This window comes from Patagioenas fasciata, chromosome 1, assembly GCF_037038585.1.
Source record: "Patagioenas fasciata isolate bPatFas1 chromosome 1, bPatFas1.hap1, whole genome shotgun sequence".
In the NCBI taxonomy this organism is placed as follows: domain Eukaryota; kingdom Metazoa; phylum Chordata; class Aves; order Columbiformes; family Columbidae; genus Patagioenas; species Patagioenas fasciata.
In genome coordinates this window covers 100,718,036-100,740,615 of record NC_092520.1, presented here as the reverse complement: position 1 = coordinate 100,740,615, position 22,580 = coordinate 100,718,036, and the positions used below count along the sequence as shown (strand labels likewise).

Below are 22,580 nucleotides of genomic sequence, written 5' to 3'. Positions count from 1 at the left end.
TAGCTATTCCATGGATAGGGAGCAAATTAATCCTAAAACTTACCCATCAACATACCTTCTGGTGTCTAGCTATGTTAGAACAGCATATGTGTATTTAGAGAGTAGGATGCAGGGAATCAAAAGCAACGCATCATTTATGTTCAGGTGCAAACACAACAGTAGTGACAGCTTTACCTGAGTTGCAGAGCAAGTGATGGAGGCAGCAGCTTTACACCAATTCTTCCTATCTGTGCAGGGAAGACACCAACCAATTCAACTACAGTAACATGTCGGAGGTCTAAACCACACTGTGCTGGCTGGAAGGGTTAAAAGAAGAAACAGGTATGTCAGTTGTTGGTGAGAACGGGGTTGTTTTGAGCCAGCAGCAAGTGTTCATAAAGAGTCTGATATTCTCATATTAGTGAGATGGTTTAAGCTGAAATGAGAGCATACTTGGAAAAGTCTCAAATTCTCACTGTGAACAACTAGAGCCTTATGACTCCAGGGGACATTAAATGACAGATTCTTAACTACTCTACAAACAGCACCACACAGGGACCACCCAGGACAACTATAAACTTGTCTTTGTAATGACATGAAAAGATACCAGTGTATTAAGCATTGTGCCAATAATTTAATTTCACAATCAAAGCGGTACATGAAATGGAAGGTGACTGCACGAAGTTTTCCTTCATGCTAACTTGATCGACCAGTGTCGAGTGGTGAGAGAAGTACTGTAGCCATTTAAATTTAGTCTTTCTTTTAAATTATTTAATTTTGATCAATACATTCAATTTTCTTGCCAGGTTAATCTAACAGGAAAAAATAAAAACTTTTTCAAATACAACTGTAACACAAGCCAGCAGTTAAAAACATTATCATGTTCATATCCCAATGACTATTCATACTGAATTTTGTTACAGTTGTGGGAAAAGAAACAAGATACAAGTGCTTGGTGCTATGAAAAAAATACAGGATTGTCTCCTTTCCCTGAGGACACAGATACATTTCCGAGGTACATCCTGAAGTCTAGCATGAACCCCACAAGAGTACAACACGTAAGGACAATTGCCAGAACTTTTCTTTCTTCTTTTTTTTTTTTAAAAAAAACAAACCAAAGCAAAATATCCCAGTGCTATCTATCTCCAGCATTCTGGATGATTTCTATGCTGAGTCCTTTGTTTGCTGGTGCACTGGTTATTTCTGAAGCCATTCACACTTTCTTGCACGTAGTTACAAAGTCTGTAAGCCTGGTTCGCGTGAAGTGCAACCACTGAAGTGCTGGATGTTTTTTTTTCTTTCAGCTTCTTTAGCAGCTGAATTAGGGAATTGTTATTTAGCACGAGTTAATATTAAATTACTTTGGGGAGGGAGAAAGAGGACCAGAACTGCCTAGGATTCAGCGAGTGTGCAGTCAGAGACAGCACAATCCAGAACAGAGCTGAATTAGAGACTGGGGAGATGTTTAAACTCAAACAATATAAAAAGGATTAATCCAGAACCGCTACTGCTTCAGCCAGATCCTCCAGTGGCTGCAAGATAACAGTTAAAGTTTGTGGATTTACATCAAAGAATGGAGCTTCTCCTCTTGTGTTTTTAAAGAAAAATAATATTTGCACCCTCCCCCAAACCTGTTGTACCTGCAGCATTCCCAACTGCATCCTGTAGAAGAAGTTGGCTGCAGTAGGAGTTGAAATAATTAGCAGTCTCCGCTTCTCATAAAACTGATCCAGAAGTGCAGCTGCAGTCCTCACATTCACATTAATATTCATGGCTAGAATTAAATTTAAAGCAAAAGTTAGAGAGCATACTGAAAACAGATCTATTTCTAAAAGCACAAACTGTTAGCAGAAGCAGGGGAACAAGAGAATAATATGGGTGAAATAGCAGCCGTATTGGAGCCAATAATTTTATCTTAAGCTGTTCTGGCTTGCAATATAGATTGACTCCAGAAATGTCAAGTTTTGTACAGAGATTTGGTCTAAAACACACAATCAGTTGTGAGGTACTGTCATCATCCTAGGAAAGAGCAGCCAAAGCTGGCACTTCAGCTGTAAGAGCAAATTGGCAGAAGTGACAAAGATGTTAAGTTTCTTACCTCTGGGGCACTGAGGTTTGCAGCTGTATTCCACACCACACCCCCTTCCCAAATTCTCACTGCCAAGAGAAGCGTTGCTCTGGCAGCCCTTCTGGCAAAGTGGTGAAATACTCACTTACGCGCACAGCTTGGCTCCACTCCTGACCACCCCAAATTGTACTGGCACACTCTGGCTGGGCTTCCTTGCAACTCATAGCCACCGATGCAGGAGAACTCGCACGTAGCACCATAGTTATTTCCATCGCCTGAACACTTGATGTAGCCATTATCTGGGGCATTTAATTTCACACAGCGCCTGACTTGAAGCAAAAGGAAAAAAAAAAGACAAGGCATGAATCACCCTGTTTGTTACTAGGGTAGCATGGAAAGTGGAATACCAGCATAGAAAACATCTTTGTGTTTACTTGCTATATTATTAGAGTCAGGTACTTGAAAACCCCAACCAACCAACCAACAAAACCCACTTAACTCACACATAAAGTAAAATGATACAGATGTACAGGTGTATGCATGTGATTATGGTGTCATGGTGACAATAGGTCATGGAGCACAAACAGAATGGAAGCTGACACCTACAAAGTTTCATCTCTGCATATTCAACTCCAGATTTCAAGACCTGGACTTGTGAAATGGCAGCCCTGCTTGACAGATGTGATTCAGGGCTGAAAAAACTCCTTTGCGTATTGGTTTCAGCAGCTCACAAGCTAAGTATCGGGGAGAAGCCAGCTGGAGGGAAGGGGTGCAGAGCTGGAGGCAGGACTGATCAATGAAGCTCGTGCTCAACATGTGGGAGCACCAGCCACCCACCCCGCTGCAGGCCTGGCCCCAGGGTCTCAAGCAAGACAGTGTTCTCCCTTTCAGCGTCAACATACAGTTTATACACACACGTGTGCAGACAAATACAGAAATGAGGACAATTTTCAAGCGGTCTACTAAGCAAAATGCAAATTAATGACTGTATTTATAGAGGGTAAAACATCATTCTTACCTCTGACTTTAACAAGAAATTTGCAAGTGCCTTTGTTTTCAGCTCTGTCATACACAGTATATTGGATTTTGTGGTCGCCTTCTGGAAAATGTGACCCTGGTGGCAAGCCTTTCAAAATAACACTAAAACAGGAGATGAAATGGAACAGACATTCATAAATTCACCAGTATTTTCCTACTGACAATGTGGTAAAAGCTAGAAGAGTGAATGTTGTGGCATGCTAAGATTGTGTGGCTGCACTACATGATTCAAGAGAGTAAGCAAAGAAAGGAGCTGACAGCAGAGACTGGAGTATTTAAACTTGCTACCAGTAGCCCACCCGGGCATTGCACAAAAGGGTCCCACCCTGCTGACACAAGGAAGCAGAGTGGGCAGAGCCTGCTTGCTTCATATAAGACAATCTGTAGTGTAGCCAAGCATCACACCATGCCCATAGGAACTGGAGCTTCCTTTTCCTTACATGAGGAAAAATTGAGATTGATCCTTCCTCATTTTGTATGATGAATGTTCCACTTTTAGGGCTGCAGCATAACCCTATGCCAGCAGAGAATAAGAAAACTTTCAGCCTCTCATGATGGGGATGTACCCCATCTGGCTGCTCTGCACTGCTCCTGTGGTTACACAAATGTACAAAAAATTGAATAGAAAGCAAGATTTACTGCCACAGCAGAAGGGCATGCTGATCCACGGCAGCATTATCACCTGGAACTTGCTCCTATCCTGCAACCGTGTCAGGAGAAATCAGACGTGTTAAACGTATCCTCGATACTGAAGCAGTGAGGCTGAGCAATGTGGCCCATAAGGGGAAAGCTTATGTAATGCAGGACCCAGGGCATTTAAGGAAAGCACTGTACACTCTATAAAACATCACATTTTAGCAAGATTTTATAAAATTACATTTGTGGAAAAGCTTCCACAGATTCAACAGCTACCCTCTTCTGCGCTGGGAAAAGTTTCTCTGAATTTTTTTATTTATCTGCCAGACATTTTCATCAAAAAGACTTCGGAATTTCTTTATTGCAATACTTTTCAACATTTTTATTTTATCAGGCTTTTTTTTTTTAATGTTGTTAATTGCCGTAGAATTATCACATTAGACCTTAACAGCAACATTATTTTCGATTGTGTAATGAATTATTCTTCAACAGGTTTTTTGAATTCACATAAAGCTACAGATACCTTTAAGCTTACAACTTTAAGATTTTAAGCTTAACCAGTTCACTAATATAGAGTTAAAAGATGTAGCTTGCTTAATGAAAAAAGCAGATTTTCTATACTCTTTCCATTCTTGTTCCATTACAGCAATCTAGATAGACTGCCATAAATCCTGCATGATAAAGATGGGTACATCAGAGACAGTGATACCATCACAAGTGCACCTTGCTCTTCTGGAAAATGTAACTGTGAAACCATAAAAATTGACAAGGAAATTTTGAAGAAAGTCTTAAGCTTAAATCCGATGTGCTAAGCTTCCTAAATTTCAAACGAGAGGCATTACTTTACAAGTCACTGCAGAATGCTGTGACATCAGTACCCAGCACTACTTCAGGAAGAAGCCTAAAGATGATTGCAGATATTGTTCTGTGACACAATTTGTCTTGTGGGGTTTTTTTTAAGACAGTCAAAATTGCCTCTGCTGCTACCTCCAATGCACTATTATCTTTCCATTGTTACGTATAAAAGGTAGCTCACTGTAAGAAAACTTGTATATGAGAAAAGACACACAAAATGCTCTCGAAAATTTCACAGGTGCAGTCAAAAAAGCTATTGTCACTTATTCCATAAGCTCTAAAATAACCACGACAACCTGCTACCCCTCTACATGCCAGGTCCTGAATGATTCAAGTTGTCAATTTTTAATTTTTCAATTAAAACTGTAATTTTTTACAGGCCATTGACATATGACAGCTATAAATAAGTATCTTGGATGACTTAAGAGGACAGGGTGCCTAGCCACCCTTATCAGCTGAATTACTAACCAAGGAACCCAGAATAAGAAGGAGAAAATGCAAACATTTACAGATCTGGACTTACTCTGTCAGAATCCCGTCAGCAGTGTCCCGTCCCTCTGGGGTGTCCCAGAAGACTCTGGCTGTCAGCTTGTTGGGCTCCGCGGTTTTCTCCTTCACGCTCGGGCACTGGATTCTCGGAGGTTCAGTGTCTGTCGAAAGAAACATCACAGAAATGGGCACCTGTGCACGTGTTACAGCTATGTGTTGTCTTCACAGCTCTTGCCCTGTTGTCAGCCTAATTGGTGACCACCTTCAGCTGGACTCCTCACCACTGGACCCATCCCAGCCAAGGCAGGTGGAGCCTGTACTTCTCACCTTTTTGTATGAACAATAAGAGAGAACAGTAATCAACCCCTCGACACAGTGCAAAAAGCTAATTAAAAAGTAGTTATGGCAGCTTTCTGTATCTAGTCCCCAGTTAAAAAGCAATGTTCACAAATCAACAGTATTTAGCTTTGAATTCTAAGGAGGGATACTGAAGATTGTACCCAAGGAGCCTGACCCTTCTATTTATCTGCTCTGCCTCTCTTAGTTCGTCTGTGCGGTGCATATTGCGATTAAGAACATTTGTAAAGCACATTCAACATAAACCTCTCTCTGTACGATAACTTTGCATGTGACTGTTAAATTCTTTGTTATTTTTCCTGCAGCAATGGCAAAAAGAGAAATAGTGAAAGATTGACAAAATTGTTGTTTTGCAGGGAATCACTGCTGCATTTGATTTTTTTCAAGTAATGGTTATAATAATGCCTTACAGGTAATTAAAAAAAAAAAAAAAAGTGGACAGGGTAAGTTTTGAAAGATTGTTTAACTGCTACCAGAATATTGTGACTATTATTTAGGAGTAAAGGAACAGTGATGATAATAAAAGACCCTGATGGAGGACAGAGGTGACGCACAGCTACTCATCTTCAGCCGCTTCTGTTACCAATCCTTCCAGCACAGCAGGAATACTTGGGCAAACCAAGTCCAAACACCATCACAATCATTAATTTAAAAGAAAAATAAATAAATAGATCTATCTTTAATAGCTTAGTCTCAGGCTTTTTACTATCACCTGGGTTATACCCAAAATGAAGTCTAAATTCATGGACTCATATATCAGTTTTAAAAATGAACACAGAAGACAGGATTACTCTTTACCTGCAAATAGAAAACAATCCCTAAAATGCTGCTTCAATTTAAAGGGCGGCAGGCCTTGTTTTTTCATTTGCAGGGCAGACACAAAAAGTACAATCTGGATTTCTTAAAAAAACCAAAAGATAAAAGATTCTGGTCTTCATAAAGTGGCAAATATACAAAATAATTTCACAGACAATCATATTCTGCAGTGTTTTCTCTCAGTTAAACTGGGGCCACTGCAGCCCTGCTATAGCCCCTTCAAACTTTTAATGGTATTCTGAGAACACGGGACTCTTGGAAAACAGCTTATTTCTGTTTCTTCTCCAAGAGTTCTGCTCCAACCCCAAACACCACAAACATCAGGAATATTGCAAACTGCCTTAAACAAATGCTTATTTTTTGTGGGGTTTTGGAAGGTAAATATACAACGAAAAAAATACATATCTCCCTGTAGTATTAGGAAAATAATAGTTGACTTCTCTGTAGACCCTGCTAGAAGGTGACATTAGCAAGAGTGGGTTTCTGCTGCAGGGTGTAGAGCAATCACAAACGAACAGCACAATCCGATAAGCAGCTTTTGAAGCTTCCTGTACTTTACAAGAACACCCTTTACTAAAGATACACAAGGTGCTTAGTTCTTCTTTATGGCTTGAGCCCTTCCCTACTCTGCCACAGTACACAAGCGAGCAGGATTTTTCAAGAATTCACTCTGGCTGTAGGAAACACAGTTTCGTCTCCTCATGTTCCTTATTCACTCCTTCATTTTTAGAGTACCTTCTCATTATGTGTGGAAACATACTCACATCACAGCCAGCAAGAACTCTGCCCTCCTCTAGAAAACTACGTTGCTCTCAATAACCCCCCACTGTAGCTGAGGTGGGGTAGGAAATAACTCAGTCTCACCAAGGCTGCTTCTGGCTCTGGTTTACTGCAGCAACAGCTCTCCCCACTGTGCTATTGACAGCATATATTTATTCCAGCATTATGTTTATTTAAAGACAGAACGGCATTTAAGGACCCAGTGTTTTAAGCACTTAATTAATCAGAAAGGTCATTACGCTATTTAGCACAGAGAAGACTGGTTGGTGTGAACCTGCGTGGACTTCCACATCACAAACAATACAATTTGCTGAGCACTCAGGGGCCAGGCAGCCTTTTGACCTGGACTTAAAAATTCCTGTAAAGGATATTTTCTTGGGTCATTTCAGCTGCCTTTTAGTATTCAGCAGGCACCAAATAAATGCCACCAGCATAACTTCGCTTTGAAGCGGACCAAAAGAAAGCAACTGTCTAACCAAGGCTCTTTAACTACAGTGGCTGCTGGAATGTGTTTAAACCAAACAGGCATTCAGGTATTTTCCTTGTGCCTTTACACAAAGTGGTAGCCAACCTACAGCACATTAAGCACGTTGGCCACAGGTTGGCAGAAGGAAGACACATCTGAAAAACACTCAACCCATTTAAATGCAGAGAAGGTGATCAGAGAACATCTGGGCAAATGCACAAGTGACAAAATGGAAACACAATCTCCCCAAAAACCTTCAAAAAAAAAGCATGACGTGAGCAAGGTGCCCACTTGCAGGTCAGAAAACTAAACTCGTTCCAAACAAACCCTGCTGGAGGAAGACACAAGATTGCTGACTGCTGGGGAGGTTTTATCAGAGGGAGAAATCATCCTGTAAGTGACAGACTGTCAGACTCTCTCGCTTAATAAGTGTTCCTGGCCAGAGCTGGAGCCAGGAACATGCTGCAAGGTGTCTGACCCCGTACGGCTGGTCTCACGCTCTTACTGCAGTGTCACTGCTGACAGACTGATGAAAAGTCAAGAGGATTTATTTAAGCTGTTCAGCAAGGTGAATCTCACTGGTAAGGTTTACATCACAGGCAGGGAAACTGAGATTTCATAAAACCTGGTGCTGTTCAGCCACTACTTCATTTACTTTCCTCTAAGTTTTCGCTTTCCTTGGCTACTTGGCAGCAGCAACTGGTGCTCTGGCTCCAGTTTGGGAAACGGCATTGCAGACATCGCATCGAGAGGTCCACAGTGGAATAACAGATTTTAAAGCTGTCTTTTGAACTTGGTGGAGAAAAATCCTAAGTTTTCAAGTAGATTTTAGATTTTATTTTAAAAAACATACTTCTGAGACTGGCCATATTAACAATATCAAACAAAATTTAAAGAGCTTGTTTGCCTTTGTCATAGTTAATTAAAGGCTTTTGTTTATTTGCTTGTGAATTGGGGTTGACAAGAGGAAAGAAACAGGATGGTACTGAATGCCCACTGCTTGCTTGTTCAACAGTCTGTATGAGACAGGTAAACAGTCTGCTGCTACGTAAATACGCTGTTATTACTGATGGCTGATGACATTAAACGATTGCTGGAAGATAATTCAAAATACTAGTCTGTGTCAAAAGCTTGAAGAGATGAAGAGACTGGAAATCATAAAAAGGGGAATGAAAAACATTGTCCTGCTCTGCCCATCCCTCTCCATAAGGCATTTCTCTGTATTTCAAAACATCCATTATCAGGGCCTGTATAATTAATGACTCAAAGTGCAAAGCCTGTTTCAGACATCCGTACTTGGAGGCTGTTAGCAAACTACCTATCAATACAGTCTTAGGAGGGGACAAAAGGATGTCTTAGCACAGTGACAGCCATTTACCACAATCTCTGTTATACAGTCATCAGAAAAATGGAACCCTTATAGAAAACAGTGATATTTTTCAATCTTCTAGAAGAAAATTTATGTTAAATTGCATTACCGATGTAATTGAGATATTATTAGAGTATTGGCACTTTCAGCTGATAACCAAACCCAGCTATATGTTGATCTTTTTAAATCAAAGTTATTTCAGCAACATGAAAGGTATCCTTCCCCTTATAGGGAGGGGACAGGGAAGACAGAGGATGCTTTGTTAGGACAGAATACTCATGGTCTGTAAGGGTCTCTGTAAGTGACTGCTAAAACATATCACATTTTCTTGAATTACAAAAACTACAATTTTTCTCCCCTTTTAATGAATAACTGTTTCAGCAATGATGTTAGCCTGATGCCTTTCCTATATGGACCTTCACTTATGCACTTTGAACCCCACATAGTTTTGTGCAAAAATGCTAAGCAGTGCAACTGTGATACGAAAGGGTTAAGTCCCTTGTTTTCAAGAGGGTTATAAACTCAGGTCTGCAGTTACTTTCTTATACTTGAAGCTAATAGCTGTGGTGTCCCTACCTATTTGCAATGACATGAACTTTACCAGCCCATGCCTATGATCAGACGTAACACTCCTACTGTGCACAGTGCAACTAATCGCTTTCATGCTAAAGTAAGAAACAAAAAAGCCTCTTTGCTTTTGTATTTCATTGCTCCTCTCACCTTAGTTTTGCACCTCTGCTGGAAGTGAGTTGTTCAGCCAGTTCTCTCCTGGCCACTTGTAAGCTTTTATAGGCTGCAGTTCTCTGACAACTTTTCTGGACTAATAAATTACAGTAAGGAATTTGTATTCAAGCGTAAAGTGCATGATACCGTTAGGGTACGTCTGGTCACCAAAAAAAAAAACCCAACCAAAAAACTAACAACAACAACAACAACAAAAAACCCCTCTATCCTACCTATCAAGAGGTCAAAATATAACCTTATTGAACAGTTTGCTAAATGCATAACTCACTATTTGCTTATAGGCACTGTGTGCACGCAAGGTGTGAAGGGGTCTTCTCTACACTATGTGGTATTACTGGGTTACTTGGGACTTCCACACATACTCTATGCAACAACTATTCTGCTTTTTTTGGAATCAAAAAGAAGTGTTAGTGCTAACTTGGCTTCTTTTTTTGCTTAAGATGCTTACTCTACTCAGCAAGACAGCATCCTCTGTAATAAGTACCCCATTGCTGCAAACAAATGAGGTTCTGAAACTGCCAGGAAATAGAGAGGACAACATTTTATCATTTCCAAACTTAAAAGGGTTTGTTTATCTGCCTCTGCCCACACCAAGGAGAAGAACAAGGCTTGTTTTTGTAAATAAAAACAACAGACACCATGAGCAGTCTAGACCTAAGCAGCAGGGTCATTTCTACATTTGTACAACACTAAGTAACAAGAAACCTGAATAAAATTTTACAAATGTCAGGCCACAGTGGAGAGACTTCAAGGCCATTTGCTAACCTAGACTGAGCCACAGGCATTCTGAGGAAAACCAAGTTATCATACACAGAAAACACTGAGCACAAATACTCTACCATCCACAACCTTAAATTACTGGTAGCCAATTCAGACAGCCAAAAAATACTTTCCTTTGTGGGTGGCTGTTGAATTTTCATCACAGACTTCCCAGAAACAAGAGTAGCAGCTGAGACTTCACTATCTGCTGAAATCTCAATAGTAGGAAGGAAAGGTGAATATAAATATTTGTTTATCTCTCTTTTGATTTATGTCTATAAAAATAATTATTCCAGCTGAGGTTGCTGGGAGACTGTTTACTATGTAATGAAAATTGCTGGAATAACTAACGCGAACTAGGCTGAAATGTAGTTTAGCTCACTGCAACTGTGCTGTAACTATACAATCCACTCATATTCCCTGTATATATTTGGAAATCATGATCCCAAGAAAGAAAAGCAACATGGGAGGTCAGACAAAGGGGTTTGTTTCAAACCTGTTTTATCATTAAGTTGCAGACAGCACAACAGACTCCAGCGCAGAAGACATGCTAGAAGAGCAGCACAGTAATTACAGACTACCAGCAGATCACCCAGGAGATCAAGGAAGGCTTTTAGAAGCATGGTCAAGCACTGACCGCTTACACCAGCCTCATTTTTTATTGCAGCAATAATGCTTGGAGCTGACAGCTTATGTGTAAGGAAGGCCCTCACTTCGGACTGAAAGTACTAAGTGTACTAAGTGAGAGACAGAGAGTACTCTGTATCCCTTGGAAAACTGCTCTCTGCTTCCTCAAAAGGGACAGTCATTTTTCATCCCCAGGAACTGCATAAAAAAGCATATTGGAATTCGTTTGAGGGACTCGGGCACCAGCAGGTACCTCAAGATGTAGACTTTCCAGGATGCAGACCAACCATCCTACTCACCAACGCAGGACGCTGGCCGGCCACTCCAAACTTTGTTGTCCATGCATGTCACTATACGGTCGCCTTTCAGCTGGTACCCTGGTGAACAGTAGTACTCGCACCTGGAGCCAAAGTAGGCACCGTCTAAACACTTGAAGCCCCCGTTGGTTGGCATGGACAGGGTGGGACAGCGCTTTTCTGGAACAGAAAACAAAGGTTTCTGGGAACCTGTTATTGTTCTTTAGAGAATTGTGAACGTGGGTATTTCACAGAAAAAAAGACGCAGCTAGCAAACAACAAGTGGGAGAAAGTCATGTTCCACATGAGGTTTTTCACACTGATCTTATTAGCTGTGTTTCAAATTTAACTTTACATACACAGTGGCCTAATATAATATTTATGAGAAAAAGATGATGAGTACCTATTCCTTTCTTGTCAAAAAATGCTTTACTGCAGGAACCCACTTAGACACCTGACACAAATTGTCTCAGCTTATAAAATCCACAATGGGATCTATTTTAAAGCAGTTTTGTCACTCTGTCATAAAACTATTCCTACTCTCATAAAACATCCCCTGTGTGCCAAGAGTATTTGTACCAGTCACAATACTTACCATGCCACGTACCACTGTAAGATCCTCAGCAACAAGCCCATCTACATACCGAAGTATATTGTCAATGTTTAAAACGCCCATTACTATCCAAACCTCATTGTTTCATGCGTATGGAGTTTACCGTCTGTTAAACCTGTGGCGCAAGCCACACACATAGATTTCATAGCCACTTACGTTTGCACAGCACTTTCCCAGACCAACGTTTGCTTGACTGACAAATTAGCTGCTGAGGGCCATGCAGCTCATAGCCTTTTTGACAGCGAATATCACATCTTGTCCCCAATACATTCTTGTAATATTGCCCTTGAGGTGTCCTGCAGTTTGCATAGCCATGTTTCACCTTAATGGGGGAGCACCACGGTGTTTCTAGCACAGAGGACAAAAAAACACACATAGTATTTCGCAAAATGTAAAAGGTCAGACACAAATATAAAATCACTTTCTTTATTCAAGGTCACAGAGAAGAAATGGAAAAAAAAGTCTTGCTTAAAAAGCCACCAATCCTCAAAGCGGAGAAGTAACTCTGCAGCAAGGTGCACTATGTCTTCTACATCAGAAGGTCAGTCCTTCAAAGACTGGCAGCTTTTTTTTATTACTAACATTAAAGATAGTAGCCATTAGATGGGGGGGGCGGGATGGTGAGGGGTGGTCTATGTTTTTTTGTCCATGGAATAAGTGTGCCACCATGTGGACAGTTTGATGACAACCGGACCTTTTTTCCCCTCTTATTTTCAAACGGATACATCTAACTTCTCTTTGGGAATGCAAGTCTGCATTTAGGAACCCCTTTGGTCTAGCTGTACTTGTAATCTTTGCAACATTTAGCTCTCATGCTGTCCATTTAAATAAAAACATGTTCCATAATAACATGCACAGTAAAGGACACTGCCCTGGCTGAACTTGAACTCTGATAATTCAAGCTCTCCCACAGTTAGAAAGGATGTGACTTACATAAAATCACCTTACCAATACAATACGTCAAGCCTGTCTGCACACATCCTCCATGTGTCAGAACAACCACTCAGGGTTTAAGTACAGCTCCAGTTCTGCAAAGTTACTTTCCAAGTTATGATCCAGGATTAAGGCTGAACTGGAACTCTCAAAGGGTGCTAGAACAGCAGCTCCCTCACTGTTCTCAGCAGTTCTGCAGTGCCACACTGTAACATTCAAATAGCCTTCTACCAGCAAATGGGCACAATACTATTGCCATGATTAAACCTGAAGGCGAGTGTTCAATCCAACAGACTAAGTGAAGAGTTTTCGAGCAAAATCTGACCTTATTCCTCTATTTTTGGTAGTCAGTTGCAGCTGCTGAGTGCAACATGCATTCAGGCACAATGTGTGTACTTGACAGCGCAAACCCCTGCACTTCCTATGGTTAAATCCTTCAGAGAGTGTCAATGTTCGTTCATAAGCATGCTATATCCTTAGCACACGTCCAGAAAAGGGAACTGGAGCTGCAGAAATTTCAGTCCAGTTCTAGATGCTCTCAAAGGCCTGGACTTTACGTGTTGTACTCTTCATCTGCAAAGATGGGTGGATAACTCACCTTTCCTTAATATCATGGACATGCAGCCTAAGTATGAGAACTACCTTCTAATTGTCCTGAATGCAGGACAGTAACATGGACAGATCTACCAAGTCATAGCAAAACTGGAATTTGGCTGAGACTTCATGGCTAATGTTCTGATCGAGTCCAAGGGAAAAAGGGAAACACATGGACATCAAACTGAATGTTTAATAACTGCTCAGGGCTACACTTCAAAATTCTCAAGATACAGGTATCGTCTTCTTGTGAGGCTTTAACACCATACTGTGATACTGATGGGTGCAGTATTGGAGACTTTCCCTTCCCAGTCAAAGCTTAAAAATATTTGTTTAGCTTGGACAGCAGGATGCACCAAGAAAGCTGCGCTTTTTCTGCAGCGAGCAGCTCCTTGCTAGGAGTTTCCTACACAATGAGGGACTAAGCCTGCCCGTTCTCAGCTCCAAGGTTTGAAAAGGATGCACCGAGAGACAGGGAAGGATTGGAAGGCAAAAAGAGAAAGATGTCAGGTCCTGAAATCCTGTGTGACAAAGTGTGACATGTGGGAGGTACATGACAAAACTTCTGAAGTCTGCAAGAAAGATGGGGAAAAAAGCCCCAAACAAACAAAATGCAAAGAGTTTTAGCCTTCATCCTTACAAAGTCACAGGACACATTTCAAAATAATTTCTAACTCATCTTTGGCAGATGTTCACTTCTAGTTCTTAATTCTTATAGTTACTATGTACATTTTTCTACACAATTTGGATCAGCTACATAAATAAATTTACAAATATCAATACAGCCCGTTATATTTCTCATACATGAGATATTTATATTCAGTGTACAATGTCTCTAGGACATATTTACATTTTGCACCTACATTTTGCTGTGCTGGTCCCGAATCAACACAAATAGCATCAGAGGATGCATCAGAGCATCAGAGAATAATTGTCAAGCTTTTGACTAAACCAAGTTCCTCTAAACTAGTCTGTTTCTGAAGCAGTTATCTTGTGCTGTGACATGCTTATTTTTTTATTTCCCCAATACACAGAAAGCCCTTTACAAAGACGAGTAAGCAGCGTTACTTTCAGTGTCACCAAATACGCAGAAACTGAGGCACGGGAAAGGAGCCGACCAGCGTCACAGCAGGAGAGTGGCAGAGGGCAGTTCAGCTTTTTGGCTCAGCCACATAACCATCCCATCTCCGCTTTGCCTACCTATGGTCCTGTTTTCTAGAAGCACTGAATGTCGAATACAGCCTGCACTATTTACCTCACAATTATGAAAAAGTAGTTTGGTGGAGAGTGTTTTCTGCCTGTTTGTGGTGGTTTTTATGGTTTGGGGTTTTTTGTGTTTTTTCTTTTGTGGGTTTTTTGTTTGTTTGTTTGTTTTGGTGGTGGCTGTTTTGGGGTGAGGTTTTCTTTGTTTGTCTTTGTTTTGTTTTTAGAACTATTGCCTGTCCTTCACCCTAATCTATATCCCCTCATCACCAAAATACATTAAAAAAACAAACCAAAAAAACATCAACTGACTTGGGCCACTTTGTTTAAAGGCTGTATCACAGTGGCTCACATTTTTCATCCTTGCTGTGAACCAAATTTAAACTGGGAGAGTGCGTGAGGAGTGAGTGCTGATAGGAGCAGAAGTCAATCAGCTACTGCTGAAGGAACGGATGAGGACGGCACCCACCTCTGCAGCCTTCAGCACTGCCGGCCCCATTGCCACTGGTGCAGTCTCAGGCATCATCTCTGATCTCTTTCTGGGGGAAGCCCTGCACATTGGATACACAGAGGCAACCTCATTCACCTCCTGGAGAAAGCTGCCTCCTCCTCCTGAGCTAAAAACAGCTTCTCCAGAATCTCCCCTTCAATGGTTTCATCCCCAAAATTTCCAGTTTTTCTGCCCACTTGTTCTTCTCATGCCTTGAGACCCTAAACTTCGTTTTCATTTATTTCTTTTCAAGTAAAAAAAAAAAAAAAAGCAAGCTTTTCCCACTTGTTGTAGGACCTCCTTAACTAAGGAGGAGGCCTCAGGTTTTCTGCAAAAGGGTTTAAACCTGAAGTTACCAGGAAAACACTGACTGAAGTGGCACAACAGGGGAGATGAGGACTCAGGTACACTGAGCTTCTGCCCCAACCAGCTAGGTAACCCTTCAGCAAATCTGTTCAAGATATTTATGCCTGAGGTTTTCCACATATATAAGGTACATATGAACATGGCTGATTTCCTTTGTAAAGGGTGTTAAGATACTTTGCAACATGATTGAGAGGCTAATAAAAAAAAAAAAAAAAGCCAAGCAGCTGTTTCAAGGTATTGCAAATTGCCTGAGTTTTTCTGCAAATTTTTGTGGCTTTATAAACATGCTTGCCTTGAGTAAACAGCTGCACATATATATATATATTTTAAAAAAGGCTAACAGCTGAGAAATGCAGTTTAATGAACAAACAGCATACTGAAAAAGCCTTTCTTGTGGTGTTGTTGCAGCTCCGATGGTCTACAGAGAGAAAAAAAGCAAGGCTCCTAGCGAGAGGTAATACATCTTTTACTGGACCAAATGATACTGTCAGGAAGAAAAACAAAACCAGACATGCTTTTGGATGCAGATAACTTGAAGAGCTTAGAAGGAACATCTGTTTGATCTAAAACATTATTGTGCTTAGTCTGGAACTGAATGTGATTAGAAGAAAGTGGGTGAGGCAGGGCTTATTAGGGGGCAAATATCTGGGTCTAGACCAACTGATATCACTGAAAAAAACCCAGCTAACTTGAAAAGCTTATGTGCCTGAAAGCACATCAAATGAGACAACAAAGTTTTAGATCAAAGTTTGTTTATTTTTAAGTGAAGGCACATATTGGTTTTCAAAAGCTAAGCAACTACATGGAGTATTTATAGAATATTAGAGCTGGATGGGGCCCTGAGAGGTCACACAAGCTCCTCCTTGCCTCAAGACAAGATCAGCCGTGTTCCTGAAGGCTTGGAGAATAAGAAAAGCTACAGGTTTCCCAGGCACCTTGTCTGGAGCTTCATCATCCATACCGGGCTCTGTTCACCTAACTGAAATTAGAGTTTTTAGGTACTGGGATCTATGTAGTTTTTCTGCTTAACAGAAAGTGTGCACCATTCCTCAGCGATACAATAGCCTGCATTATCGCTTAGTAGTAAAGCATTTCAGAGACTCAAAGTTGTGTCTGAAACCCCTGGAAAGCAACAAGCAGAAATGCCTGAAGCCACAACGTTGCCTCTACAGCTGGGGCTACAGCTTTTGAAAAAAACACACTACAAATGAGGATCATCAGAGCAGTGGCACTAGAGCTGTGATGAATACAGGGGCTGCTGTGTTCGGGAAGCCTTTCCTCATCAAATATGATCTGAGTCCGCCTTGCCAATTGGCAGGAAGGAAAGCATTTTTCAGAGCATGGTTTCTCCCAAGCCCTCAGTCCTGTTTAAACACCAGCCGCAGCTGAGCATTTCCTTCAGAAGCAGCATGCAAAGTGACAGGTTGTGCTGTTGCTTGCTGGTACGCCAGCCAACAGAGCTGAGGGTTCACCAGGGAGGAAGGGAAAAACTCATTAAAAATGCTGTGGGCACAGAAAGTCTCAGCGATGTTTCTTTGGAAAGCTGAGCAAGTTGAAAAACATCCAGATAACAACAAAAGGGTTTGGTAGGAGGTCAAATCACCCCCAATAAACCGTGATGTTTTGTTTGCAGATGCTAAAGAGGATGGATTTGTGTGTTCGCTTGCACTGTTTACTGTGTATATGTGCAAAGAAGAACAACGCTGCTTATGTATGTTAACATCAGTTAGGGAAATTCATTTAGTTATGTGTTACTGTGAAGTTTTAGTTACTAAGCAATATGCCATACCCAAAATGCTGCACTGCACATTTAAGGAGAAGCTCTGAACGTAGCTACTCAGCCCATTTCTCCTTGCTTTGTATTTCTCCACTCCCTTCCCCCCAATACCAACTTAAATAAGTATGCTAATCAAGAGTGAGCCTTTTCTATGCCAACACTTTATACTCTTAGATTCACATTGTCCCATTTTCAGCATTTGGCAGTAGCGCTTCTAAACTCGGGGCAGTATTTAATATCTGCGTGAACGAGTCATTATGTTTCACTTATCCTGGTGACATTTTGGCTGACATGAGTATAATCCATTTTGGATCACCACATAAAAGAAATTTATACAGAATCTGCATTTTAACTACTTGCCTGCCCTGGCATGAATTGGCATTGATTTATCTTCATGATCTCTGGAACTCTTTATCTATGTGTCTTCACAGGGTTACACAGTAAAAGGTAAATAAAAATGAGTTTACCTAATTAAAGCTTTAAAGAAATATTTCTGCATGTGTTTGAAAGCAAAATTTTTTGCTTAAGTACTTTACTGGGAGGAACCTAAGACATTTACGAACACAGCAACATGGGCATCACATCTGTGCTTTCCTCTTTGTTGTTCATAAATGCCTGAATTACTTTATGACTTACCTCTTACAAAGCCCATTGACTCTTCGCAGAGAATCAATAACATACGACTCAGCGCCAATGCCCAATATTTTCAAGTAATCAAAATGATTGCATTACAATTCTAGCATGACTATAGATTAGCTTACTAAACACAGTTACCATTTAAAGCCACAAATTAAATGCAAAGTTTCTTTACTGTCTGGGCTTCTGAGGGATTTTGGCGGAGGAGAGGGGTATTGAGACAGAAGCAGACTTTTTAAGAAAACAAACATAGTAAATGGGAGATTTATCAATAACATCAAAAAACTTCTTAGTCTTGCTAAATGGCAAAATCTAGAATACGGAAGAGTTTGCTTTATAAATATCCAAATACAGTCACTCATCCGTAAAGCTACTTAAGTTGTTTTAGAATATACCTGTTCATTTGTTAAACACACTTTGCATTTCAGGTAGCAGGTTAACCCAAAATGCAAACAACTTTACAGAAAAAAAAAAAGTCATGAAAATCAAGTTCTCTTGCATATACTTCTATACATTACCATCAACAGGCCCAGGTTTTGAGTTAGCTTATCTTCGATGGTTTTGTTAGGATGTATTAAGAAGAAAGAGAAACTCTTCCTGGATTTTCATGATTTAACAGCCTGATCTTCCAAAAGCAAAGGCAATGCAAAAAGTTACTTACTCAGGTGCATACAAGAGTGGTGATCAGCACTTGGTCTAATTTCCATTGTTAAAAGGGGTAGAAATTAAATCTTGATCTAAAAATCCATGAGAAAAAGCATGGAGCTGGATCTCCAAGATTTTATAATCCATGAAAAGAAAGAGAAAGAAGCTTTCTCTTAGCAATCAGCTGATCCTCTTTAGCATATAAGCAAAGCATTCACCTTTATATCTATTGCGAGCATACACATCTTCGTCATCTTCAAGGGGTGAATATCCCGATCCTACAATACAAAATAGAGAAAAAGAACTGCAGCAAGAAAGGAAACATAAATTAAGAATATAAGAAAGTTTTGCAAAAAGACATGCAAGATTAAAATGCTATAATCTATGCAACGCCATCAGCACGGGCTTCTCTGAAAGCTCAAATTCATAGCAGACCCAGTTTATAGTGAATTTGGAAGGGGCAAATTGATTTGATAATCAAGTGAAATAGAAAAATCGCTCTCATTGCTTCCAAAGCACTTTCAAGCAATGCCTTGTTGCACATGTCAAGTCACAGCTCCTCTGCTACGGAAAGCCCATCAATCATGAAGTTCATCTATTGAGCAGAGAGAGCAGAGGAGGTACAGGTGAAGGAGGACATCAAAAGTTTCACTATAAAGTGGTTCCATAGTGTCAGTAGCTGTTAACAGCCATCAGGCCAAACAGCAGAAGTAAAATGTGCATAACTTGAGAATAACCCTTGTTTACAACCTGTATGATCTTCATACCAAGAACAAAGCATGGAGGTACGTTACCTGCAAACACAAGTTACACTCAAATCAAACCCAGAGTTTAATATCATGCAGTCTTCTGGGGTTCTTCAAAATAAAGAGATGGATAGTATAGTCCTGTACTTTTAAAGACTCGTGCAACAACTATAAGCTTACAATAAAGGTAGAAACTGCTTTTGAAAATCAGAAACCATCTGGAGCACCACCATTCAAGTAATTCATCAATAAAACATGGTGCTTGGTAAGAAAGCCTTCAAAATATCCTTAAGCAACGTTTATTTGAGATCAGCAGGTTCAGAGCATGAAGTCTAGTCCAAATTCTAGATGTGTTCTCCACAAAAAAGGGCTCATACAGATCTCTCTGAGAAATCTTTCTAAAAACCTGACATGCAAGAGGCAGGTACTAAGCTGGTTCAGCACAACAGTACAGGACCTTCTCCTGAATGTTATTTCAAATTACAGCTATAGAGATATTTCATCATTTGTTGAGGTCTGTGATCACGGCCTGTACAAGCTGCTGCTTAAAGTTAGACTAAATTAAACAATTAAGGTGCCTCAATAAGCTACTAATTTCATGTGCAAAGCGCATAATTTTCTGCAGAAATCAAACCCAACAGACAGTGATGGTTAGGGTGACTTAGCATAAGGATAAAAGACCCATCAAAACAATGTTTGTCTCCCCGGAATTACTGTCAGCATCTTCAACAAATTCCACTTATTATAAAAACCAAAATAAACTGCCCAGAAGCCAGTGAAACTTTACTTCTTACTCTACCAGTCTCAGGAAAACCCAGCCCATGTATCTGCAGCTGCACCTTTGCAAGCAGTGCTGCATCGGTTTGGACCGCTTGAAGAAGAGACTCTTTGCATCTCCCGTGACCCTTCTCACCATGTCACTTGCACATTGGGCACTAGTGCCCCTGACCCAGGACCAGCCCACAGCACTCAGCGATGCCTACCGGGAACTGCAGGGAATTGGGAGATGCGTGTGCTCCATGTCAGCCCAAAGCCTTGCACCAACACTGCAGCTACCCGAACCATTCAGGTTCCCGCATGTGAAAAATCAAGAGGGTCATGTTCACATCTACCATAAAAGTAGCAAACCCCTCACAATTCACCTTAGACTCGATTCAAAGCTTGCTCTTATCACCAGGAATCCTTCTGCCAGTTTTCAGAGGGCTTCAGGCTGGGACCTGATGAAGTGAATTCTGAACAGCTTCTCTCCTGAAATCATGGACTTCATGTACAGAACAGGCTTCCTATCACTTAAAAGCCATTTCTCTGGAGTATTTTATATTTATTGTTGTGGTTGAACTTTTTATGCCTCAACACTGACATCTGAAAAATTTCTCCACATACAAATGTTAAACTTTTTTGCACTTGAAGTCTGACTGTATAACATAAAGAGCAAACTGTGATCCCCAAGGACTTTATGGAGACCTTGATGTGTAAATTAAGACTTCTCTAAGCATCAATTATTCTGTCAGAAATCAAGATACTCAGCTAATTACTCAGTTTGAGGGTTATAAAACTGTTGCGTCAGTGTTTTCATTCTTAATTGTCCAAATTTTACTGTGCAATGACTTTAGCATTTAAATATCAGTAAATCTTAGAGCTATGTGACCTCTTACATATTTACCGTTCCTTAGATGAGAAATAATTTAATGCTTTTGATTGTCTTCTAACAAAAATTGACATTGAAGAGTTATTCACTGCACTTGCCGTGAATCAAGGCTCTGCTCATGGAGTTCAACATCTTCTGTTTCCACCCTCTACTACAGGGTTACAGTGTTGGTGGATAAGGGAAGAGCAACTGCCGTCATCTACCTGACAGTGTCCTGTATGACATTCTTGTCTCTAAACTGGAGACATGGACTTGATGGATGGACCACTTGGTGGATAAGGAATTGGCTGGATGGTTGCACTCAAAAAGCTACAGTTAACGGCTCGATGTTCAAGTGGAGACCAGTGATAAGCAGCATTTCTCAGGAGTTGGTATTGGGACCAGAGCTGTTTAACATCTTTTTTGGTGACACGGACAGTGGGACTGAGGGCACCCTCAGCAAGTTTGCCAACAACACCAAGCTGTGTGATGCAGTCAATATGTTGGAGGGTACAGATGTCATCCAGAGGGACTCTGACAGGCTTGAGAGGTGGTCCCATGCAGCCCTCATGAAGTTCAACAAGGTCAAGTGCAAGATCCTTGCACATGGGTTGGGGCAATCCCAAGCACAAATACAGGGTGGGCAGAGAATGGATTGAGAGCAGTCCTGACAAGAAAGATTTGGGGATGTTGTTTGATGTGAAGCTGAACATGATCTGGCAATGTGCACTTGCAGCCCAGAAAGCCAGATGTATCCTGAGCTGCATTAAAAGAAGCATGACCAGCAGGTTGAGGGAGGTGATTCTGCCCATCTACTCTGCTCTTGTGAGACCCCACCTGCAGTACTGTGTTCATCTCTAGGGCCTCCAACATAATGACATGGACCTGCTCGAGCAAGTCTGGAGGAGGGCCATGAAGATGATCAGAGGGCTGAAGCACCTCTCCTGTGAAGACAGGCTGAGAGAGTTGAGGTTGCAGAAGAGAAGGCTCTGGGGAGACCTTACAGCAGCCTTTCAGAACCTAAAGGGGTCCTACAAGAAAGCTGGAGAGGCACTTTTTACAAGTGTGTGTAGTGATACCACAAGGGTAAATGGCTTTAAACTGAAAGAGTGTAGGTTTAGATTAGATACAAGGAAGAAATTCTTCATCATGAGGGTGGTGAGGCACTGGAACAGGTTGCCCAGAGGAGCTGTGGATGCCCCATCCCTGAAAGTGTTCAAGGCCCCCTGGTCTAGTGGAAGGTGTCCCTGCTCACGGCAAGGGTGTTGGAACTAGATGATGTTTAAGGTCCATTCCAACCCAAACCATCCTATGATTCTACGACAAAGTAAAAATCCTCATACAAGAAGAATTAATTATTAAGATAACACATTTACTTTTAGTGTTCAAACTGGCAAGCTAATGGGACACTCAATCACACAACAGTTACCCATTTGCACAAAACCTAAGTCAGACCATTTCAGGATCAGTTTTGCCTATGTTTTGCGGTTGCCAAGTCCACTCCAAGTGTCCCGATGCCAGCCTTCAAGCCAACTCTCATTCAGCAAAACACTTAAGTATCTCCTGAAGTGGGCTCACCACCCTCAAGGAAACCATTTGTTTAATCTTAAACCCACTCAAAATTGATTACAGATCTTTATGTTCAACATCAAGTATCTGCTGAAGTACTGT

General features: G+C 40.9%; 1 protein-coding gene across 3 annotated transcripts in view; it reads right to left on the bottom strand.

Annotated features, from left to right (window-relative positions):
- Nucleotides 1-22,580, bottom strand: part of SRPX (sushi repeat containing protein X-linked) — a 49,901-nt gene that overhangs the window by 2,637 nt on the left and 24,684 nt on the right. The window contains exons 2-9 of one of the 3 annotated variants that reach the window (XM_065842577.2): nucleotides 18,755-18,814; nucleotides 12,049-12,240; nucleotides 11,283-11,459; nucleotides 5,100-5,226; nucleotides 3,066-3,187; nucleotides 2,197-2,376; nucleotides 1,620-1,753; nucleotides 175-296 (exon numbers count right to left, since the gene is read on the bottom strand). In XM_065842577.2, the coding sequence (XP_065698649.1) occupies nucleotides 175-296; nucleotides 1,620-1,753; nucleotides 2,197-2,376; nucleotides 3,066-3,187; nucleotides 5,100-5,226; nucleotides 11,283-11,459; nucleotides 12,049-12,240; nucleotides 18,755-18,814 (1,114 nt within the window). Of the gene's footprint in view, nucleotides 1-174; nucleotides 297-1,619; nucleotides 1,754-2,196; nucleotides 2,377-3,065; nucleotides 3,188-5,099; nucleotides 5,227-11,282; nucleotides 11,460-12,048; nucleotides 12,241-18,552; nucleotides 18,652-18,754; nucleotides 18,815-22,580 lie in introns of those variants that run through there. The other 2 variants (XM_071811991.1, XM_065842585.2) reach the window with 2 other exon arrangements.